Source organism: Plecotus auritus, assembly GCF_963455305.1.
Source record: "Plecotus auritus genome assembly, chromosome: 11".
In the NCBI taxonomy this organism is placed as follows: domain Eukaryota; kingdom Metazoa; phylum Chordata; class Mammalia; order Chiroptera; family Vespertilionidae; genus Plecotus; species Plecotus auritus.
The window spans coordinates 55862875-55884911 of NC_137777.1; the positions used below are offsets into that span (position 1 = coordinate 55862875).

At 48.1% G+C, this 22037-nt stretch overlaps 1 protein-coding gene across 3 annotated transcripts in view; it reads right to left on the bottom strand.

Annotated features, from left to right (window-relative positions):
• MMP16 (matrix metallopeptidase 16) overlaps positions 1-22037 on the bottom strand; it is a 174597-nt gene that overhangs the window by 75743 nt on the left and 76817 nt on the right. For 2 of the 3 annotated variants that reach the window (XM_080646748.1, XM_080646747.1), the window contains exons 2-3: positions 9524-9672; positions 4053-4175 (exon numbers count right to left, since the gene is read on the bottom strand). In XM_080646748.1, the coding sequence (XP_080502874.1) occupies positions 4053-4175; positions 9524-9672 (272 nt within the window). The remainder of the gene's footprint in view (positions 1-4052; positions 4176-9523; positions 9673-22037) is intronic. The other variant, XM_080646749.1, reaches the window with a different exon arrangement.

Consider the following 22037-nt stretch of genomic DNA (forward strand, 5'->3'; position numbering starts at 1 on the left):
GTAGCTAGAGCTCACTACACAGGCCGTCTGGTTCTCCTTGGCCCAGCATCCGTCACCCCGGCTGGAGTAGGGGGTCCCTGCGGAGTGTGGGGCGGCAGGGCCCCTGGACCCGCAGGTGCTGGGCCTCCAGGACCCGCTGGGGAGGCGCTGCCGAGGGTGGGAAGGTGCCGCCCCTCTGAGCTGAAAGAAAAGCCCAGCATCTTCCTGGGTGCGATGACTCCCAGGGCGCAGAGCTGGGTGCCCCACGCCATCCCCGCCAGGCCTCTGCACACCTATGGCCACCAGTTCTGCAGACAGTTATTTCTCAGTTTTAAAAGAAAAGGTCAATTAATTACTGTTTCTGATGTTCTATTATTTTCTTATTATATACATAATCTGTTCTGGCTAAAATAGGCAATGTGAGTGAACAGCTTTTAATTACAAATATTCAACAATTATATAAATTTAAAGAAGTAACTTGGGCATTATTTAATTAGTTTATTTGTCTTGATGCTAATAACAAAGATAAAAATTATATTTTCTCAATTTACTTTACACTAATCAGATATTTCTCTTTTCTCAGTTCTTTTTATATTTTTCTAAATAGAACATGAATGAAATAAATATACACATATTTTATATTGTTGTGGTATAAGTTTGTATATTTTTGTGGAAAGCAATAAGTAACTTCTATAAGCATAACTAAATCTCAGACCCCTTCAACCAACAATCTTACAGCAACGAACCCATGAAATATCACTAAGGAACTATCTTAATATATGAAGGAGGATATAATATTCAAGTTAACATATATTGCAATGCAATAATAAAAGAAGTGGGATCTAAATGATTTATGATAATGGAGCAATAGTGAAATGATGGTGTCTCCATTGCATGTCATAATATATACAGAACTTAAAATTAGTTTTGTCTTTTTAAGGCATTTGGCAACATGGAAAAATAGTTCGGATATATTTCCCAGTGGAAAAATTATATGCAGACTATATTTTTAACCCTATTGTAACTATGCCCAGATGGTATATATTCTTCTATATCAAGAAAATGAAGAAGGAAACCACATGGAAAAGAGTAGGCAGGGAGTTCCCGGGAGGAGAGATGACAAGTGAAGACCAGGGTGGGGACAGCTGGGCCTGGGAGAGTTCAGGGAACAGCAAGCAGAACAGTGACACGCAGCTTGGCCAGCAGGGGGCAGTGTCGGGCCCGGGGCCAGAGGGACAGCATGGAGACAAGGCAGGGCCTATGGGAGCTCGGGAACAGAGAAGTGACACTGGGCTGCAGGTTCACTAAACAGTGCAGTCATCATGGGGAAAACAACATATTCACAGACAGTAAGAGTGGAAGCAGGGACACCACGGGGACTCTCGCAAAACTTCAGGTGAGAGGTCGCAGGCTTTGGGCCGGGGCCCAGCGGGGACATTAAGAAATGCTTGGATTTGGGACATACTGTGGGGACCCCGGCCAAGATGCACTAACGGTCAGACACAGGCGGTGAGAGAAGATGAGTGCCAGGGGAGTCGCCGTATCGTCCACCTGAGCCAAAGGATGGTGGCGCGAAAGAGCTCGTGCGCTCAGGGAGAGAGGGGTGCAGCATTTCATTGTGGGTTTATCTGATCTTGTTTACTTATTTTCTTTTGCTTTAGCCCATTCTGTGTGATCTTCTAAACTCCATTCAGAAGGGGGCCGCCGACACCGGGCACCACCAACCTTTGTCAGCTTGCTACCCCGAATCTCCTGCATGATGGCTGAAGAGGCACACGGGTTCATGCGGAAACTTCGACTTTTCTCTAGGTTCGCTTTCCTAGTCGTCTTTCATCTCCTTCCCACACTGCGGGAGCGCAGAAGCCCCCATGCTTAGGCAAGCGCTTGCGACGCATCTGAAAGGATGCATGCCCAGAGGTGTCCTGCCTCCTGCCTCACTGCCTGTGAATATGCGATCCCCCGATGACCCACTGTTTATCTAACCTGTAGTCCAGTGTCACTTCTCTGGACAAGAGACAGAGCTGGAAGCAGGCTTCTTCAGAGCTTCTATATTGTAGTGATGAGAAACAATAAACAGAACAACAAAATTAGGCATTACAGACACGGTGGTGAGGCTGAGGAGGCCAGGTGAGCACTCGATGCGGGTGATTTCAATGGCTAAAGGAGCCACATGTGCCCAGCACTGAGCTCCCAGGGGAAGAAGGGGCAGGCAGCAGTCGTTCGGGGTACAGGACTACACTCCAACCAACGGAGCCAACGCCAGGACAACACGAAGGAAGCTTGAAGAGCATCACTGATGTGTAACAGAGAGTGGACATGTATGAAGAGCATCACTGATGTGTAACAGAGAGTGGACATGTATGAAGAGCATCACTGGTGTGTAACAGAGAGTGGACATGTATGAAGAGCATCACTGGTGTGTAACAGAGAGTGGACATGTATGAAGAGCATCACTGGTGTGTAACAGAGAGTGGACATGTATGAAGAGCATCACTGGTGTGTAACAGAGAGTGGACATGTATGAAGAGCATCACTGGTGTGTAACAGAGAGTGGACATGTATGAAGAGCATCACTGATGTGTAACAGAGAGTGGACATGTATGAAGAGCATCACTGATGTGTAACAGAGAGTGGACATGTATGAAGAGCATCACTGATGTGTAACAGAGAGTGGACATGTATGAAGAGCATCACTGATGTGTAACAGAAAGTGGACATGTATGAAGAGCATCACTGATGTGTAACAGAAAGTGGACATGTATGAAGAGCATCACTGATGTGTAACAGAGAGTGGACATGTATGAGGAGCATCACTGATGTGTAATAGGAAGTAGAAATGTATGAAATGCTCACTAAAAGCATAGAAGGCAGGAAAGGGAGACAAAAGGATACCACAAAGAACAGCAGCAGGTAGCAGAGTTATAAATACAGCAGATACTAATTCAACTATATCCATAATCACGTGAAATGTGAATGGTCACTATATACCAAGGAAAAGAGAGAGAGAGGATTAAGAAGCTAACAGCAATGACATGCTGCCAATAAGAAACCAACCTTGAATATAAAGACACTATCAGATTAAAAGGACAGGGATGAACATGCACCACACCACACTAATCAAAACAAAACTGTAACAACTGCATTAATTGCAGACAAAGCTGACAGGAGAGCAAGGGGAATTACCGGGACAGAGTGTGCTGCATGATGATAAAGGAGTCGTAATTTCAAGAAGACACAGCAAACCTTAATGTTTATGTGCCTAGCCACAGAACAGCCAAGTACATGAGGCAAAAGCAGATAGAATTGCAAGAATATAACTAGACAAATGCACTGTCTCAGTTGGAGACTGGAACGGCCTGCCTCAATAGCTGGCAGCCCTGCAGACAGAAAGCAGAGGAGGGCGCAGGGAACGGAACCCCAGCAGTCAGCTCAGCCTCATCGAGGTCAGCCTCACTGACACTTCATCTCCTGTCAGAAGATCTGACAGACCCCTCACCAGAGAAGGCGTAAAGCTGGACAACAAGTACATGAAGAGGATGTCATTAGGGGCTGCACGCTGAAACAATGCAGAACGACTGCACGCCTACTAGAGTGTTATAGGAACACCCCACAGCACCCTGCGGGTGGGTGAGCCCCAGGACTCTCATCACTGCTGAGAGGAGGCGAAGGTGCAGCCACCTAGAAAGTCAGGCGGTTTCCTACAGAGGAACTGCAATGTGACCATAGCTTTCCCCTCACATGAACATTAAAAGTCAATTAGCTGTTCAAAGACATTTTGTTTACATGGCAATTACCTGTGCGGTTACTTAGGGCCTTTCGGATTATGAGCTCTAGTTGAAGAACGCCATGTGTCCGGGAAGGCATCGACAGCCCTCAGAACACAGCTGTGCCTTCGGGGAGCGGGGAGGCGCAGTTCACTGCAGAGCCACTGGCCGCCACGGGCAAGCCGTCTCTTTCTCTATCGTGGCTTTCTGAACATTGTTCTCAACAGGTCACCTGCAGTTAGCGTGTGCTCCCGATATCTAACCGAGTCGCTGTGACACGGAGAACGGGCCTTGGCCCGGGGCTCGTACCTGTAGGTGATGTGCTTGTGCTGCCACTTCTGGCCCGTGAGCGCGTATCGCTTCCGGCGGACGCTGAACCTGGAGCTGCCTCTGGTCTGGTCAGGCACCCCACACCGGGGCCTCTTCATCCAGCTGTAAAAAGCAAGCCTCCATTAGTGACCGGCAGCCTCATCGCTAACCTCCAAGGAAACCAGGGGAAGCCCTCTATGGCGGGATGAGGAGACCGGGAAACCAAAGCAGAAACCCGCCCACTTTCTTGCCATTTGAATCTAAGTAGAAAGCACGTTATTTTTCCTGAACGATCAAGATTCACCAGCTTACAACTCAGAGCTTTCAGATATTTTTCTCTCTACTTTACTTTGAGCCAGTGGTAGACTGAGTGTCTTAAAATGAGACTTCGGAAAGATATTCTCAGTAAGATCTCCTCCAGCTCCAACCTTCAACAATGTTTAAAATCTATGACGTGACCTTAAACTCCAGCAGCCAAGCGGGTGTGCACTCCTCCTGTCTGCCTTACACACAGAGAACTTGTTTAATAACATTCGCCGTCACCACCTTTTCTTCTTTTCACTCTGTTATCCTAATTCCCAAGTAAGAGCCATACGATAACCACATTCAATGCTTAAATAACCGTTTTTCCCGAAGATGAGGTCAGCACCACACAAACAAGGCACTGCGTCCGCACTGAGACAGCGAAGGGCTGCGTTTGGTTTATAAACTTCGAACATTTCACAGGTACAGGCGCCTGCCTTCCTGGAGCCTCGCTGACGACTGCTGTTTTCTGTGTGTTCTTGCTTCTTCTCTGAACAGAAAGGTGTTCATGGCCTTAGACCTTTTTCTTTAGTGACTCATAAAATGGCTCTCCTGCTCATGACCCCATTTAATTTAATGATTACAAAGCTGCAGCTGACTCTTTGCGGTCCAGCAGGCTTCCGAAAGTGGAGATCGGGAAAGAATCAGAGAGAGAGAGCCCTGGGCGTGGACAGCGGCGTGCGGCTGCGGGTGGGGTGCGTGGAGGTGGAAGAGGGCACAGAGGGGATCAATGGTGATGGGGAAATAAAATAAAAAGAATCAACTTTTGCTGTATTTCATCAAATACTTAACAATGTCTATACTCGTGAAAGGGACGAAGCTGCCTGTGGAGAAGACTGTCAGCGATGCTGTTTGTGGGAATAAATGACATAGCTTACATGTGACATGGATAAATCAGCTTTTACCAACAGACACGCTCCTGCAGCAGCGAAACCAGGACTCGCTTATCCAGGCAGCGGGACAGTCCCTTTCCCTGGGCCCGGCAGGAACGTGGCCGTGGCATGTCTGACCTGTCGCACCTCCCCCCATCCCCGAGGGGACAGCTGCTTCAGAGAACCACCCCGTGTGTTTATCCAGGTCTCCAAATCCAAGGAGATGTCCTGAAAGTACTTATTCCTCGCAGGCTGTGGGCCTCGGAACTGGCTGAACTGAACTGAGCGGAGGCTGGGGCCCGACCCTACAGCCTCCCGGCCTCCCAGGACTCAGAGGGTCCCCGGCCTGTGACGCACCAGGCGGACTCTGCAGGCCTGTTGGGAGCCCTGGTGTAAAGCCACACCCAGTGAGGAGGGGCCTGAAGAGCCATTCCTCTTTGTTACACAAGCAAGACCGCAATCTGGACCCAGATGCCAACAGCAGGCACCACGGTGGGCGGAGGGTGAGGGAAGTGGCTTTTATATGTGGGTATTTCGTTAATCACACCCACAAATTATAACACTCCTCAGGCAAGTGCTTATCCTTACCTACTGCATGGAAAGTGCTGACATAATAAATAATATCCAGTTATTAAAGATGCACAGACATACTTAAAGCGGAATGCACGCGGTCACATATTTAGCTAAGGAACATATTTAAGGAAATGCTCTAAGAGGAGAAATAATTTTGAAATGGGCAGTGGGATAACATGTGACAAGATGGAATTAGCTGTCATCAGAACCAAATGTATGTCCCATGAGAATACATTCTCTGGGATTACATTAATCATCCACAAAACTGAAGGCGAGTCAGTGACCGACACGGTTTAACTGCACGGCCCTCGCTTCCTCCAGGCCACGCGCAGGCCAGGCGGGTCCTCAGAGCAGCCCCGCTCCGGGCGGGCGGCCTCGGCCAGGCAGGTCCGGGCCGATGGGAATCTCCGCTGGACTCCGTAGAGAGCTCTTTGGCTTTTGTATATAATTTTGTCTTATGTTCCAAGTGCTTGTTCCCTTACTCCTCATCCTGACCCACCCATCCTACAATACCTCAGAGCATTTGTAACACGCTGAGAGGCGGTAGCTCCCGTGAGGGTGGACGAGAAGCAAAGCCCCCGGCCTTCGCTGAGCTCACAGGCCGTGGGCCAGATAAACAAGGCTCCCAGGCCGGCTGCCTCGGTCTCCATCTACACACCTGCCAGCCCGTGTTATTTTACATGTGGTAAAACACACTGGTGTTTCTCCTGCCCCAAACTTGCACCAACTGCTCTGATGCCCAATCTTAGCCCCAAATCAGAGCACCCCCAATGCCTGGGCCGGACGGACTTGCAGGTCCCACTGCCCTGCTCTGTCCCACAAACAGGAGCCACAGCGCGGCCTCTGCTGCCGCCCCCCGCCCCCCCACCCCAGGTGCCTCTCCTCTCCGCTGCGCCGGTCTCCTCCTCCTGACGAGCACTCCCCCAGGCACAGACCGACCTCCTCCTGTTCGGCCATGAAACACCCTGTGGAAGGACGCGGACACGGGCCTCCTTAGCTGGGTCCCTTGCCCCCCGCTTCCCCAGGCCACGCAGGCCCACAGCCCGGCCTCCCCGTGTACTGCAGCGGCCCGTGTCGGGATCACCGTCTCCTCCCTGTTCCCGCTGAGAACCCCACATGCTTCACCAGGCAGCTCCCTCAGGCAGAGCTGCCACCGGACACAGCAGGGCTGTTCTGCGGGGTCCAACCTGTGTGTCTGTCCGGCCTGGGCATCAGGCCAGGGAGCCTGCAGGCCCGGCCCAGGGCCACCGTGGGTCGCCGCTGTGAGGCGGGGGCTCAGGACCCCAGTCGGCAGCCTCTGCATGTGCTGGCCTGCCCTCTGTCCACTGTCCAGCAGGTTCCCGCAGACTTCGCTTACATAGACTAGCTCAGCAGGCAGATGCTGACCTGCAAGAATGAAGCTCGGGACAGGCCTGATCTAACACCAGCTAGAAACTTCCAGCAAAGAAGCCTCAGTGAGGGTTGGTCAGGTGGAGAATATTCCACCGTAACGTCACCAATATTGACACCCACACACCGTGGCACGGAGATATCAGTGGGCATTGTTTACTGAAAGATGTAAATCCCAACAATATGATCAGAGGGCATTCTGACAGCGAGTAGCCTCGGAGGTAAATTCGTCTTCCAGCCTCTCAGGACTGCAACATTTAAAACACGCGTCATGCCGTGGGCAGGCAGGCTTCTGGTGCAAAGCTCTTGAAGGCGGTGGAGCACAGCCGGTGGTTAGGAGGCCCCGTCGATGAACTCGGGTCAGCGCCTACCCCTGTGAGTGTGCCATGGGTCACTTGGGGGAGTCTGGCTGCCGCAGCCACTTCTAGGTCAACAGGAAATTATTGTGCAACAAAATGCTAGCTGCACCCAAATATCCTTTTGATAAACCCTGTGAATACCTGTGACAAGGGTGCAGACGCTGCAGGCCGGACAGCCCCGTGGTCTCCCCTACGGTGAAAAACATCCCGGGAAAGAAATAGGAACGGGCGCGGACGTGTGTGGGAGGGGGAGGGGGAAGTCACCTTGAACATGATATCCGAAAAACTTCAATGCGTAACACTGACACATAAAAGATAAACTAAAATTTAGAAATATCTCCTATTAACATTGTAAAAACATATTACACTCATGTTCATTATTGCTGTGCCATGTCTTTCTCTCCCTGCTAACTATATCCTTTTTCTTCATAACATAAATGGTTCCATTTATTAAGAAACTTATGTGAGTTTTCTCCCCAAATTAGCTAATAAACCAGGGGTGGGCAAACTTTTTGACTCAAGGGCCACAATGGGTTCTTAAACTGGACCGGAGGGCCGGAACAAAAGCATGGATGGAATGTTTGTGTGAACTAATATAAATTCAAAGTAAAGGAGCGGAGGGGAGAGCAGGAGAACCGGATAGAACAGCCGGATAGTTTGCCCAAGGGTGTAATAAACCCATCATCTGAAAGAACCATTGACATATATGACAATGAGCTCATTTTCATATATATATTTATTACTATCTTTCAAACACCAATGCTGATTAACATAAAAGCGATATAGTACGTCATTTAAGGTAACACCATCTGTGGCGTGAAAATGGCTCATTTCCTCGGTATGATACCGAGGTGACCACAACGGCAATCACGGCTTTTAAGTTCCCAAGGATTACAGACTGAACGTACTAACATCTGCCTGCCAAAGGAGGGCGTGATTATTTAACTTAAAAGCAATTGATCTTGCCAAGAGTCTAAAATTAGATGGAAGTTTATTACATCTGCAAGTGAATCCTAAGACATTTCAACACAGAAGAGGGACTTTAGGCCTATAATTGCAGTCCACAGTGGATGTGCTCTGTCCAGGTAACCCGGTGCCGCTGTGGCGCGGATGGCGTCTTTATGGAAAAAGCAGAGAGAACAGTGCGCCTGTCTCTCCCCCTGTGGGCGCTGATGGGTGATGATCACAGTGCATGACGAGCGAGCTTTACTTTGTGCCAAGAACTCAAAACACACAGGGGCTCCAGGAAGGAATGAGTCTCTCCCTCTGCTCTCCGAAGCCACCCTGCCTTCATGAACGTCCAGGCGCCCGTGCCCTCCGGGCCTTAGGAGAGAGCTGACGTCCGTGAGCTGCCTCTGCCTCCTTCCCAGAGGACACGCCCAGTGAGGCGGCTGGTGAGTAGCTACGTGTGCGAATGAGGGCTGCCTCAATCGGTAAGACAGACATTATTCCAGAGCGAAGAAGCAACTGAAGACAGAGACTTTTCAGGGAAACCCCTCCTTGACCTAACACATTGGGGCAATTGTCCCTTGTGGAAGGTCAGTAAGCTGAAGACTGGCTCTCTGCTGCCCTCTCCCCCAGGGGCCCTGATTTGGACAGTTGCCCCCTCCCGTGGGGTCAATGTTCTAATTTGGTCAATTTCAAGTGACCGCTGGGCCACGGCTCAGCAGGGAGCAGATGTGCCCCTCTGCCCACCCAGCCGTACGCCACCAACAGGTCACTGACATCCCTCGTCGTGGCTGCAGCTGGGCCCACCTTGACCCTCCCCACCCCGTCACAGTTTCTTTCCTATTTTGAAAATGTGTCGCTAACATCAGCTGAGCAACTTTGACATCTCACAGGACTGAGTTTAAATGGGTTCAATTCCAAAGTTAAGCTCCCAAACAAGCGGCCCCATTGGAGGTCGCCGGGGTCATTCAGGTTTTCCGAAGAGGTGGTCTGGCTCAGGGGCCCCGAGAACGTGCGCGTGACTTACTCGATGGTGTTCCTGTCCACCTTGCCCGTCATGTTGATGCCGTAGAACTGCTGCATGGCCGCGAGGGCCGACTGCATGGCCTCGGCCGAGCGCAGCACCGCCAGCCGCGGCTCCGTCGGGGGCAGGTAGCCGTACTTCTGCAGCCACACCTGCAAGACAAGCAGCGCTCCTTTGGGATCAACGTCACCACCAGCAAGGATTTCAGGGTCGCGAGTGCGTCCGCATGGACCTCTAAGCGTCACTTCCTTTTTACAAAGGCATCTGTCATTTAGGGCTTTACCTCTTTCCAGCGATTTGAGGGCGTTTATGCCTTTTTAACGTACATTCTGTGGTCTGGTACTGAAATTTAATCTCTGTGGTGGTTACAGGTATTTCTAACATACCTACAAACGTTAACTGAAAAAGAAGATGGCTCATTTGTTGCATTCAGACTGTTTATAAGGGACGGTAGTAAATATTGGCTAAAATCATAAATGAGATTATTCCTGCCCTCTGGGAACTCAACCTCCCAAATAAAGGATGGCCCGTGGCTACGCTACGCCCCCCAGCACCGCTGGCAGGAGAAGTGAACGGGCAGCTGCCACCAAAGCTGTGCGCACCCTGAGCACCTGGCTGAGATGCGCACAGGGAGGCCACAGGGTGCCGTCCCCACATTCTGGAGACAAAAGGTGTACCCCACGGCTGCGAGCTGTCTTCAAGGACAGGTGACTGTTTCTCACGCAGGGAGTATCTTTCACGTTTAAGGCAAGTCGCTTCAATCCAAATAACGTGGGCGGGCAGCTTTCCCAATACAGACAACCAGATGATCTTGAGGAACGGCCCTCCCTCTAAGGGTCTCCTGGGGTTTATTGTCCTCTTTGCCAGGTAAGAGCGGCCTGGGAGTCCCTGGGGGAGAGATGGCAGCTGGCGCTCCCATCCCGGTGGGGCCCACAGCAGCAGGTCAGAGTCATTTAAGGTTAGGGGGAATCATCAGCAGAGAGCAGGTGCTTCCTGGTTTTACGTCCTATGATTTGTTTCAAGTGCACAGTCCTATGTTCAGGGCACATCCCCCCGTGCGGGCCCTATCTCAGGCTTCCTGGAAGCACAGCAGCAGCCTGTGGGCCTGAGAGGTGGGTCCAGAGCCCAGGGCACAGCCAGCAAGTGCTGTGGAGGCGGTGCCCTCCCCCCGAGGGCACTGGTCCTGTCAGTGATGGCCCCAGGAAGCCACAGCTTCCCCAAAGCCTGACCTCTTCCATATGGCCTTGCAGCCGAGACAGGGAGTTTCCCTCTCGGAGAACATAAACAGCCATCGTAGAAGCTGATTGCACTAAAGGAAACTGATATTAAATATGTCAACGTCTTCACATGTGAGGAATATTTTGTGATATTTTCAAGAAATTGATCCCCGAAGGTGCAAACTATAAGCACAGCGCCTTGCAAATAGAGCAGCATTTATTCCGAAAGCAGAAGGGTCATAGCGGAAACGGCACCCAGTAAACTCACCCACTGGGCAGTGACACCTGGCACATATCTCACCTACTCTCGCAGTTACCTGTCAAAAGTGTGGTCTGAAACAGGGCCCTGCTTTCTGAATGCAGTCAGTGTATTATTTACGAGGAAACTCACTCAATTCCGACTGCCACGCAGCTTCCCCCATCAGAAGACCCCGCTTGATTCAGTAGTACACATGCACTAATATCCTGAATTTGAACTCTCTTATTTGCAACACTTTGTTTGCTGGAGAGCTGACTTGTTGCTAGGTTACTCGTGGGTGCCAAGCTACTGGCAACAACATTTATGAGTCAAGGGAAAACCATTAATAATAAATCCCGTGATTTATATACCACTGGAAAGACCATAAAATACATAAGTTTTAAGAACATAATCAGAAAATAGCATGTTCTAAAAAATATTAGATTTATACCTTAGCCTTTAAAACAAATGAATTAGAATAATAAAAAATGAATTTGTGGAATATAATGAACAGCATAAACAAAAATAGATCCAGAGACATAGAGGCATCGAACAGACTGTCAAGCCTCAGAGGGAAGGCAGGGGAGGATGGGCAGGGGCAAGGAGGTGCAGGGAAGAGATCAATTAAAGAACTTGTATGCATATAAGCATAACCAATGGACACAGACAATGGGGGGGTTGAAGGCCTGTGTTGGGGGGCAGAGGGGCCTGGGAGAGGACAATGGGGGATTAAGAGGATATATGTAAAACTTTCAAAAATAAATAATTTTAAAAAAGAATTTTGATTTTCTCAAAGTTCTCTTTTTATGTCATTTAGCATGAAAAGCTATTTTTCCATATGAGTGAGAAGTGAGCAATTCTTTTTAATTGTAAAACATCAGGTAAGCTATGAGAGCCACCATTTTATGGTGAAAGTTTGTTTCATGGCCAACAAACAGGCCAATGTCATTAAGATTATGGGTCACCTTGACTTGACCATTCTTAATGTCACTGCTATTTGTTAATCAAGACACCTTCTCTAACATCCTCAAGAAATGACACAGAACAGACTCCAGGTTGCCAGAGGGGAGGGCTGGGGGCTGCATAAAAGAAGGCGAAGGGATCAAGAAGCACAAGATGGCCGTTACAGGTCCAGTGCAGCGTGGGGTTATAATCATATAATATGTATGCCAGGTGGGCACTGGGAATCCCGGGGGGACTGCAGTATGTGATCGCCTTCCCACTACACTGTCCACCTGAAACTCATGTAACATAGGACGGAATGTAAACTGTAACGGAAGTAAATACACAGACGGTCAGAGAGGACTGAGAAGATGGCCAGTAAGGAAACATGTAATACCTCTTGCCACAAGACAGTGAGACCCCTACATGATTACCTTGGCATCAGGTGAGAGTGTGAAACCAGCGAGCTCTCAATGACCTTTCTTATTGATGCTCAAACTTCCACAGACAACCCTTCTCCAGATCAATGCAAAAAGCAAGCAACCCCACTGCAGTGACTTGCAGTGTGACCCGCACCCACAGTGCTTCTTCACACATAATGCGCAATGCGGGAAGTGCAGACGGAAACAGACACTTGCTTCCCTGATCTTTTACTCACCAAGGAGGACCTTCTCCTGGGTTTGCTTTTGTCTTACACTCCGTTATGGAGCCTGTCTGAAAATCTCTGGTCTGGCAGAAAAAAAGACCGGGACCAAATACCCCTAAATAACGAGATGTTCATGATCCTGAGACCATGAAGTGGGTCAACAAGGTGACATAAAGCCAGCCAGACACAAGCTGGCTGTACACTCATTGTCAGTGGTAGGAAACCACGCGGCTGCATGCACAGCGCTTCATGAATACTGACTCCCGATTACCAGTGAATGAAGGTCAGGTACACACACTGGTCCGTAGTCACCACAGAAGAACAGGAGACTCGGGTCAGAACCTCACTCTATTTCTGTGGAATAAACCCGCTGGTTGCATAAGCAGAGCACAGTAGGTAGCCGCCACAGTTCATCATTCTACAGCAGTGAGCCAGAGGCAGTTTGGGAAATTACAAAGAGGAAAACTTTTCCTTCACTCTCTCTTTTAAATTTAGTTTTTATTGTTGACAGTATTATAGATGTCCCCCATCTTCCCCCCAACTTTCTCCCCTCAACTTAGCATCCTTTACTACTAAATTGCAAACTTATAATATCTTATTGATAAAAAAAATAAATTAAATCTACAAACTGATATTTGAAGGTAACCTTGCCCCCACCCCCTTAAAGACCCTACCATGGACATACATGGTTATTTGAAATATATCCCAGTTTTCAGCATTGTTTTAAAATACTGCTTCTCTGGGACAACCGGAGATACCAAATTTGCCTCCTGAGATTGTTTGTCCCTTTGGTATTTTTTCAAAGTTCTCAAAATAAACATAGTGGATAGTTGAGAAATAATTTCCTTTCATTTGAATTTGGGAAAAATGTCATCAAATTTGTAGGGCTCGTGGGAGGATTGAGAATATATAAATGCATGATCATAATTCTTGCTCGGTATGTCATATGTTGTGCTCATAACTGCTCTGAGTTCTTGAAGTTGCTTCTGATTGAGTTAAGATCTGTCCTTAGAATGAGGCAAGACTGAAAATGCAGGTGAGACCTGAGTGGCCAGAGTTGAGAGGAAAGACAAAACATGGAGGGTAAAGAATCACCTACATCTTGGAAATGCCCCAAGTCCCAAAAGAAAAAGGGAAAACATGACAAATCTGGCAAACTTGTTTTGGTTTTGGTCTCTTTGCTTTGCTTTATTTTGCTCACTGGATGGACATGTGCATTTGAGAGTGTTGGAAACAAATTAAGAGGAAAACAAGTTTCCTTGAGGCATAACTTGACTCCTTTTACTGTCCAGACTTAGCTTATCTCATCTTCACTGGAACAACCACCTACAGAACCTCAATTGCAGCAGCAAAATCTAACCTTGAATTTCACCCCTGCATTAACACATTCAGACACCTCGCAGACAAAACACATTTCCTGCACTTTATTATCATTCCAATATAGGAATCAATGGGAGAAAGCTGTGCTCTGCAGGGCAAGACGACATGCCACGCAACAAAAAGACGACAGATAGGAAATTCTGGACTGACAGGTATTGCCTTCATTAGATCACAGTATCGCAACAGTGGGCATTGTAACCCACCACCATCCTTTTGATACTGTTTTTGTAAATGCTGACTCTGCCTAATATGTAACTTGAAGATAAACAACATATTTGTATAAGAATCCTAGGGACTAACTTCAAAAGATACAGACTGCAACCTTAGTCATCCCAGCTCTGGAAGATTTTCTGTCATTCAACTGAAGAACCAAGATGACATAAAAGCAGGATGACAAAGACCAGGATGATGCACACCAGACCATCACTTGACCAGTTTCAAGATCCCTTTCAAATAGACTATGCTGGTATGCAAACAGAGAACTTTCAACCCCCTCCCTCCATTACTGCTGTCCCTCTCCCTCCTTTAAAAATCTCTGCCTGCACTGAGATGTTGAGATTGGCTTTGGCAGGATGGCACACCATCTTCTCAGGTGGCTGGCCCTTGAATAAACCACTTTCCTTCTCACCAGCACCTATAGCACAAGTTTGGCTTTTGCTGTGACAGGCAACTGAACCTGGGTTTCAGTTACAGTATACCAGTAAATGCAGACTAGTAGGCACACAGGGCTTCAGTGAATCCATTCAGAAAGAATGTCTTCATCACTAATATTTCATGTAGCCATATTGTGAAAGTCTATATTAATTCACTCAGCAATCCACACTCACATGTTGGGTTAATGTCCTGGAAGATGGTTATCAACAAAAACAAGGAGTCCCCATGACTAATGGTAAATGCAAGCAGAGAATGTTTAGAATATATATTCTTATTTAGTCTCTCGGGCCAATATTAAGGGCCAGAAAGGTAAATTTTCCTCCCATGGTTGAACCTAGTAAGTTTATCAATGCCTTAAGATAAAATAAAACTACACCATTCTTTACTAGGTGAGTCCCAATGCAGGACCAGGCTGCACATAGAGAAAACATCCTAAAATGATGTGTAGACATCTTTCCAAAAGAAAAGATTATGTGATTACAGTAATGAATTTATTAGGGCAGAAATGAATGCATTTTAGAAATCATAGAAGTTTTTTGGTGGAATCTTTAGGGTTTTACTATATACAGTATCATGTCATCTGCAAATAATGAAAGTTTTACTTCTTTCCAATGTGTTTGCCTTTTATTACTTCTTGCTGTGGCCAGGGCTTCTAGTGCTATGGTGAGTAAGAGTGGTGAAAGTGGGCATCCCTGTCTTGTTCCCAGTCTTAAGGGACATGGTTGTAGTTCTTGCCCATTGAGATGATGAAATTGTTGGAGGAAAAGAAAAGGGAGGAAGAGCTTGTAATTTTATTTCACCTGGAAAAGCACTTTGCAGACCATGGTGCCTCTTTGTGACTGAGCCAGTGTCTCAGGTCGAATTCATTTCCAGGAACGTGTGGTGTAGCCAATGCACAGCGCATGTGCCCAGTGACCACGTGACCCAAATCAGAGGGCTCGGCGTGGAGGAAAAGGGCCAAATCCCTCTATATAGCACCGATTCAGTGACAGCTCCTTCCATTTACACAGTTACATATTTTCTATTATTTGGGGACAAGATTTTTTAAAATCATTGACTTCATGTGAAATTTTAACATGTTTACTAAAAAAAATGTTTAAATCTATAATAATTAATATTCTGATATCATTAATTAACTTTCTTGATGAAATGCAACCGAAAGAATGCATTTCAATAGCTAAGTTCTCAATGTCATAAAGTTATTTTCCATTTTTGGTATAAAATTTCTAAACATATTTGTTAAATTCTGTTCTTAGATTAACAACTAAAAAGAAACCACCCTCTATTTTGTTGTATCACCAGCAAAGCTAGCAAAAGCTTAAGGACATTTCTCCCTGAAGTACAATATAGTCACTGATTATAAAGAATAGCAGGATTTAGGGCCTGAATTTTCCAGTTTAAAAGTGGCTATAAATATAAATTATAACTACCCATTAACCAAAAGATTAAAGTGATGTGGGAGTAGTCATTCAGAATGGGTGAAATAGAACATTCATAGGCTAAGCTGATGAGGCAGAAATTAGCCTTTCTGTTCATTCAAAAAAGTAAATGGCTCTAGCTCACCACCCCATCCCCACCATGAATGAATCAGGGCATGACTGCAGTAGAGACCAATTCCATTAGAATTCTAATGCGTATTCAGCTGGCTTCTTAAATGACATGTAACAGTGGGAAAACAAAAAGTAGCTCTCTGAACACGCCCCTGATGAGGAGCCCCTGCCAGGTGCGCAAGGATGTGGAGAAAAGGAAGAGCTGGCATGATCAGAATGACCCTGTTTCTCACCTTCACACGAGATTCTCTATTTGGGCAGGAAGTACGGCTAGGGACAGGTTCTCCATCCGCCTACGAGTGAACTGCACTCTGTACTGAGCAGCGGAGGAAGCAAAACCCTCGAACTGTAAAGACCGAGCTAAAGCGACAGATGAACTTCAGCAGCCCCCGTGGGCCCCATCATTTGTAAGTCATTGTGCGGGAAACGGGCAGAGATTACGGCACACTGTCTCCGGGTCTGTCTGCACTGGTCTCTCCTAAGTGTGAGTGAGGCCTTTCAGGATGGACATGTAGCGTGAACACACGTGCACACACACACATGTGCATGCACAAGCACATATGTACACACAGTGCACAAACATATACACACATGTGCAACCATGCACATGTACAAAGCTGTGCATACAGAAGCACATGCGCGCGCGCGCACACACACACACACACACACACACACACACACTTTAAAACAAGACCCAAAACACTGGGAAGAGAAAACTCAATCAACAATGAACAGCAGCGAAGCTTGCACAGCATCCCACCGTCTGCAAGATCTTAGGTGGGCAGAAATGATTACCAACAAGGTGGCTTCTGACAGGGCTCACTCGCGCGACCCCATGTTTCCCCGTCGCCTCAACGTGGAAGCAGGAACAGCCTCACAGCTGAGCCTGTGGCTGCCTGTGGTTTTCTAAAAGGCACAAGTTAGAGCCCCAGTCAGGAGGGGGTCCTGTGACTCGCACTGCAGTGGGGGCAGAGTGCCTCACCCACAGCCACACCGAGGAGGGACCCTCACTGAGGCTCACTCTATCCGGCGATGTGGGCACAGGATTCGGGGTTCCCCTCCTCTCAGCCACACACCCTGGCACCAGCACCGCCCACAAAGTGGTGAGTAAGGCTCACTTTATGCAAGCGCAGGTGGTTCCTCGGCCCTCGCTGGGACAGACTTCATGTCCCACCGTGTCCTGTCCCCAGGGTGGAGGGTCTGGAGCGTCACCTGCACAAGGTACCCGACCCCAGCACATCACAATGTAAGGCTAGTTTCTGGGACAGATTAAATGAACTTATAAAACTATATCATCTCTTTTTGAAATCTTTTTAAATTGATTTTTGAGAGAGAGTGGAAAGGAGAGGGAGATAGAAACAGCAATGAGAGACAAACATCCATAGGCTGCCTCCTGAAAGCGCACCCGCCCCCCCGCCTCCGTCCCCGGGAATTGAGCCCACAATCTGGGCATGCGCCCCACTGGGAAGGGAGCCGTGACCACATGGTGATGGGCCACACAGTCAACTGAGCCACACTGGCTGGGCCGGTTATACTATATGAAGCAGTAGAAATGCTACAATCCTTTGTGAGATGATGGGAATGACAAGAACATACTTGGTACCACCCAGATACCTCTGAGTTCTCGCATGACAAAGTGCTTCGAAAGGTGTCAAAGTAAAGCTCTGCATTTCTGTTACAGGAAAATGAAGCTGCCTGCACCTGTGCGGCTGCTGTAGAGCTGCGCTTCCCGGGCAGCTGCTGGGGCGCGGTCTCCAAGGACACGGCGTCCCCTGGGGAAGGGGTGTCTGAGCAGGGGACAGAGGCACTGCTTGGAGAGAAAGGCCGAGGCAGTGTAAAGACCCGAGTTTGGAAAGGTTTCCATTATCACATGACTTTCTACTCAAAGAGATATAAATGCATCGTCTATGAAAACTCTCAAAATTTCCTATTTTAAATTCCCAGCAACAGAATTCCACCTACAAAACAACCCGGCCCAAGAATAATTACAGTGGGTCTGAAGCCCATTGGTTAAAAATAGAAAAATGTGCCCAGCGGTGTGGCTCTGTGGTTGAGTGTTGACCCATGAACCAGGAGGTCACTGTTTGATTCCCGGTTGTGGGCTCCCTCCCCAATAGGGGGCATGCAGGAGGCAGCAGATCAATGTTTCTTTCTCATCGATGTTTCTATCTGCCTCTCCCTCTTCCTTCCTCTTTCTCTAAAAATCAATAAAAACTTTTATTTTAAATAGGAAAATGCTACATCTTCTGATTTATCTTTAGGACCAATTGACAGGCATCAGGGAAGATGGAAATTTACCATCGGAATTTTACTAAAATCCTGCCTAACCGAGGGACAGGTTTCTGCCTGAGGCGCACACGTGCAGCCCCCAGCGACATGATTTTCCCACTTGGGGCACGTATCCTGTGCATTGGCAATTTTTAAGAAGATTAGAAATAAATGGATTTTGAAATTGCTGTATTTCAAGCTGTGAGTCAGCATTTTCAAAATAAAGAGGCATATTCAGTTATAGAACTCTCCAAGAAAAGGCAGGATTAGTGATATATTCTAATGAGAGCAAAACATAAATATGATTAATAAGTAAAATACTGAAATCATTTTTAATTTTATGTCTTTTCTAGCTCATCTTACTACTTCTATTTTGATCATGTTTTGGAACATACACTATTTCATTCATTCATGCTTACTTCATTTGTTTCTGAATATACTGTGATTATGAGGAAAACAGGGTGAAGGTTAAAAATAACGTTTGGAAGTGTGCTATCAAAGGTGTGGTGGTAGCTGATCTCCTGGAAGGCACGGCTGTACTTTTAAAAAGAAAGCCGCTGCCCGAAACCATTACTCTCCCGGGACCCACACACGGCCCGAGGGGACGAGCGACAGCTGTCACTCTCTGTGTTCTGTCCCCTGACTGTGACCACGCTCTTCCTCTCTGCAGGGACTATGGCAGCATCTCAGGTCCTCGGGAACAAATTCCCGAGAATGCTCCCGAGTGTCCCCCACTCGGCGGGCATCCCTGTCCCTCTGCCTGGAGTCTGCTCCTGCTCACAGGGCCGCCGATGCCTGCCCTGGCTGCCCGCCACCAGGATTCATGGTCACCTCTAATCCTTAGCAAGTCTGCTCCTAAAGCATGATCCGCTCTGCTTCACACAGGGCAGCACAAACCCAGAAAGGTTAATGAAAGACTGCCGAGGCAGGGGTGGGGACCTTCTCCTGCCAAGGCCATTTGGGTATCGATAACATCATTTGCTCACTATCATTCACTTACTATAAACTTACGTTGCTATGAGAAAGCTCCTAAATTTATTGAATTTCGAGTCCTGCCTGCGGTGGCCTTGGCAGGGCCAGCCCCAATGACTTCTCGGGCCTCACAGGGCCCACAGGTGGGACGTTCCCCACCCGGGCTCTGGGCGCAGCGTGGAGGAGGAGCAACGAGGCTTCCTGCCCTCGGGACCCACGGCGGTGCCCTGTGCGGTGCGGGGCTGCCCTGAGAGTCCTGGAGGCCCAGGAGATCCGGTTCCCATCTCACAGGGAGAAGCTCACTGACAGGAACTGACTTCATTTCATGCCATGAAAGGACCAGGCCTGTGGTGACACGTATGTTTCAGGTGTGACACCAACTCCAGGTTCCGGCGCTTGTCAAATGCCCATGCGAACATCCTAACACCTCCAGTAATATGCTTTTCCTTTCTCTTTAAAAGAATGTATTGACTTGAGAGAGAGAGAGAGAGAGAGAGAGAGAGTGGGAGGGAAGGAGAGAGAGACATGGATTTTTCTATTTTTAACCAATGGGCTTCAGACCCACTGGTTGTTTCCCTTATTTCTGATCCACTGGCTGATTCCTTAGGTGTCCTGACCGAGGATGGAACCTTGGTGTATTGGGACCACACTTTAACCAACCCAGCTCCCCTGCCTGGGCTCCTGTAACATCCTTATTTCTACGCTAGGAGACTTCCCGCGTGGGCACAGCCATCTGGGTTAGCACAGGCCGCAGCGGCGCCAGAGACCCCGCCTCCTTCGCCCAGGTCCGTCGTGCACAGCAGGTGCGAATCCTCTGCTGCTGCGGTGACCTGTGCCTGCGTGCCCTTGCTCACCTCGTCCACTGTTAATCCCTGAAATGCTAGCCATTTGCTAAGGACAGGCCAACCTACCCCGTCCCGTGACCTGCCCCACAGGGCCTGCTAACTGCTGTTCACACGAAATCTACGCGTCGGCCCTCATCTCCTCTCCCTCCTCACGCGTGACTGATCACAGGTATCAGCATCGAAGGGCAGTTAGATGGAGAGCTGAAGTTTTGTCCGACAATGGAGACATTTTTTGTGAACAACTTGGGTGAGAATCGCATTGTTTGAGATGTTCAAGAGCTAAAGTTTGACTGTAGACACAGTCCTCGGGTTATGTAGGACTGGACTTATGTTGTTTCGTGGTTACGTCGCCATCTCCCATTTATTTATTTAAAAAAAAAACAGTTCCGTCATTTCGACGTATGTACATATGTGCTTTATGTTTTTTATTATTTATTTACCACAAGTAAAGGTCAGGAATTTTTATCTTCCTTTTAAATCTTTTTTACTGTTTCACTTCATTACTGCTGTGTCTGCCCCATGTGAGTGACGCAGGTGCTAATGGAGGTGGGTTCCGACTGACGGCGAAAATCGCGTTATATCGCGCCTAGGAACGGATCTCCGATGTAACCCGAGGACCTACTGTATATGAAACCTAGACTTTTAACCATTTTTAAGTGGTTGGCATTTACTTCATGGTCTTTACGTTCACACTATGCATATGACACCCCTACCCACTTCAGAACTTCTTCATCTTTCCAAACTTTGATTCCATCCCGTGACCTCTCCCCACAGCCCGTGGCAAGCTCCACTCTACCTTCTGTCTAGTAATGTGGCTACTCCAGGTACCTCATGCAAGTGGAATCATACAGCGTGCATCCTCCCGTGTCTGGCCCATCCCATTAAGGGCATCTTCAAGGTTCATCCATGTTACAGCATGTAGCATGTAATGTTGTTATTGCTGAACAATGTTCCTTTTATGTACTGACCACATTGTGTTTACCGTGGATCTGTCCATGGACATCTGAGCTGTCCCATCTTTCAGGTCTTGTGAAGAGTCCGTCGTAAACATTGTCTCTGTGATCCTGCGTCTCTGTTCTCTGCGGCTCCGATCTAGAAGGGGAACTGTTAGACTCCGTGGTCATTCCATGTGCAATTGTTTAGGAAGTAACGTACCATTTCAACAGAGGCTGCTCCATGTGACAGTCTCACTGGGAATACATAGGGGTCCAATTCCCCAGGTTCTCACCAGCACTTATTTTCTGCTTCTGAGAATAGAAATTCAAATGCAAGTGAAGTGGTATGAGTTATCTTTTAAAAATGTAAATCGAGGAATATCATTCCTGTGGTATATCCCTTCAGCGGTTCACCAGCATGCAGTTTACCAGATCTGCGTCCTGACTTCATAGAGAATGCAGGCTCCTCACTGTGGCCTCCACTCCATGCAAGTCACTGGCGAATCTTGAACTTCTGTTCACAGTGCCTGCTCCTGACATTCCAGGCACCTGGTCTTTTCTCGCAGAACAAGCGAGACTGTCTCCTGTTTGGGGCACTGCATTCACTTCTCCTTGGTAGGAAATACAAACACACCTTCCTCCTCATCCTTCACATTCAAATCGGACTTCTTCTGAGCATCCCCCGACCGCACGTGCCCGCAGCCTGGCAGCTCCCGTGTCACTCCACAGAGCTTCGTTGGTTCCGTGTTTGGCCTTTATCTTTGTCTCGCTCAGTGGGGCAGACACAACCCCAGCGCCCTGTGGGCACATCTCCTGAAGCTGAGGATGGAATGCCCAGGGCTGGTGGGTGGGGGCAGGGGGAAAGCACAG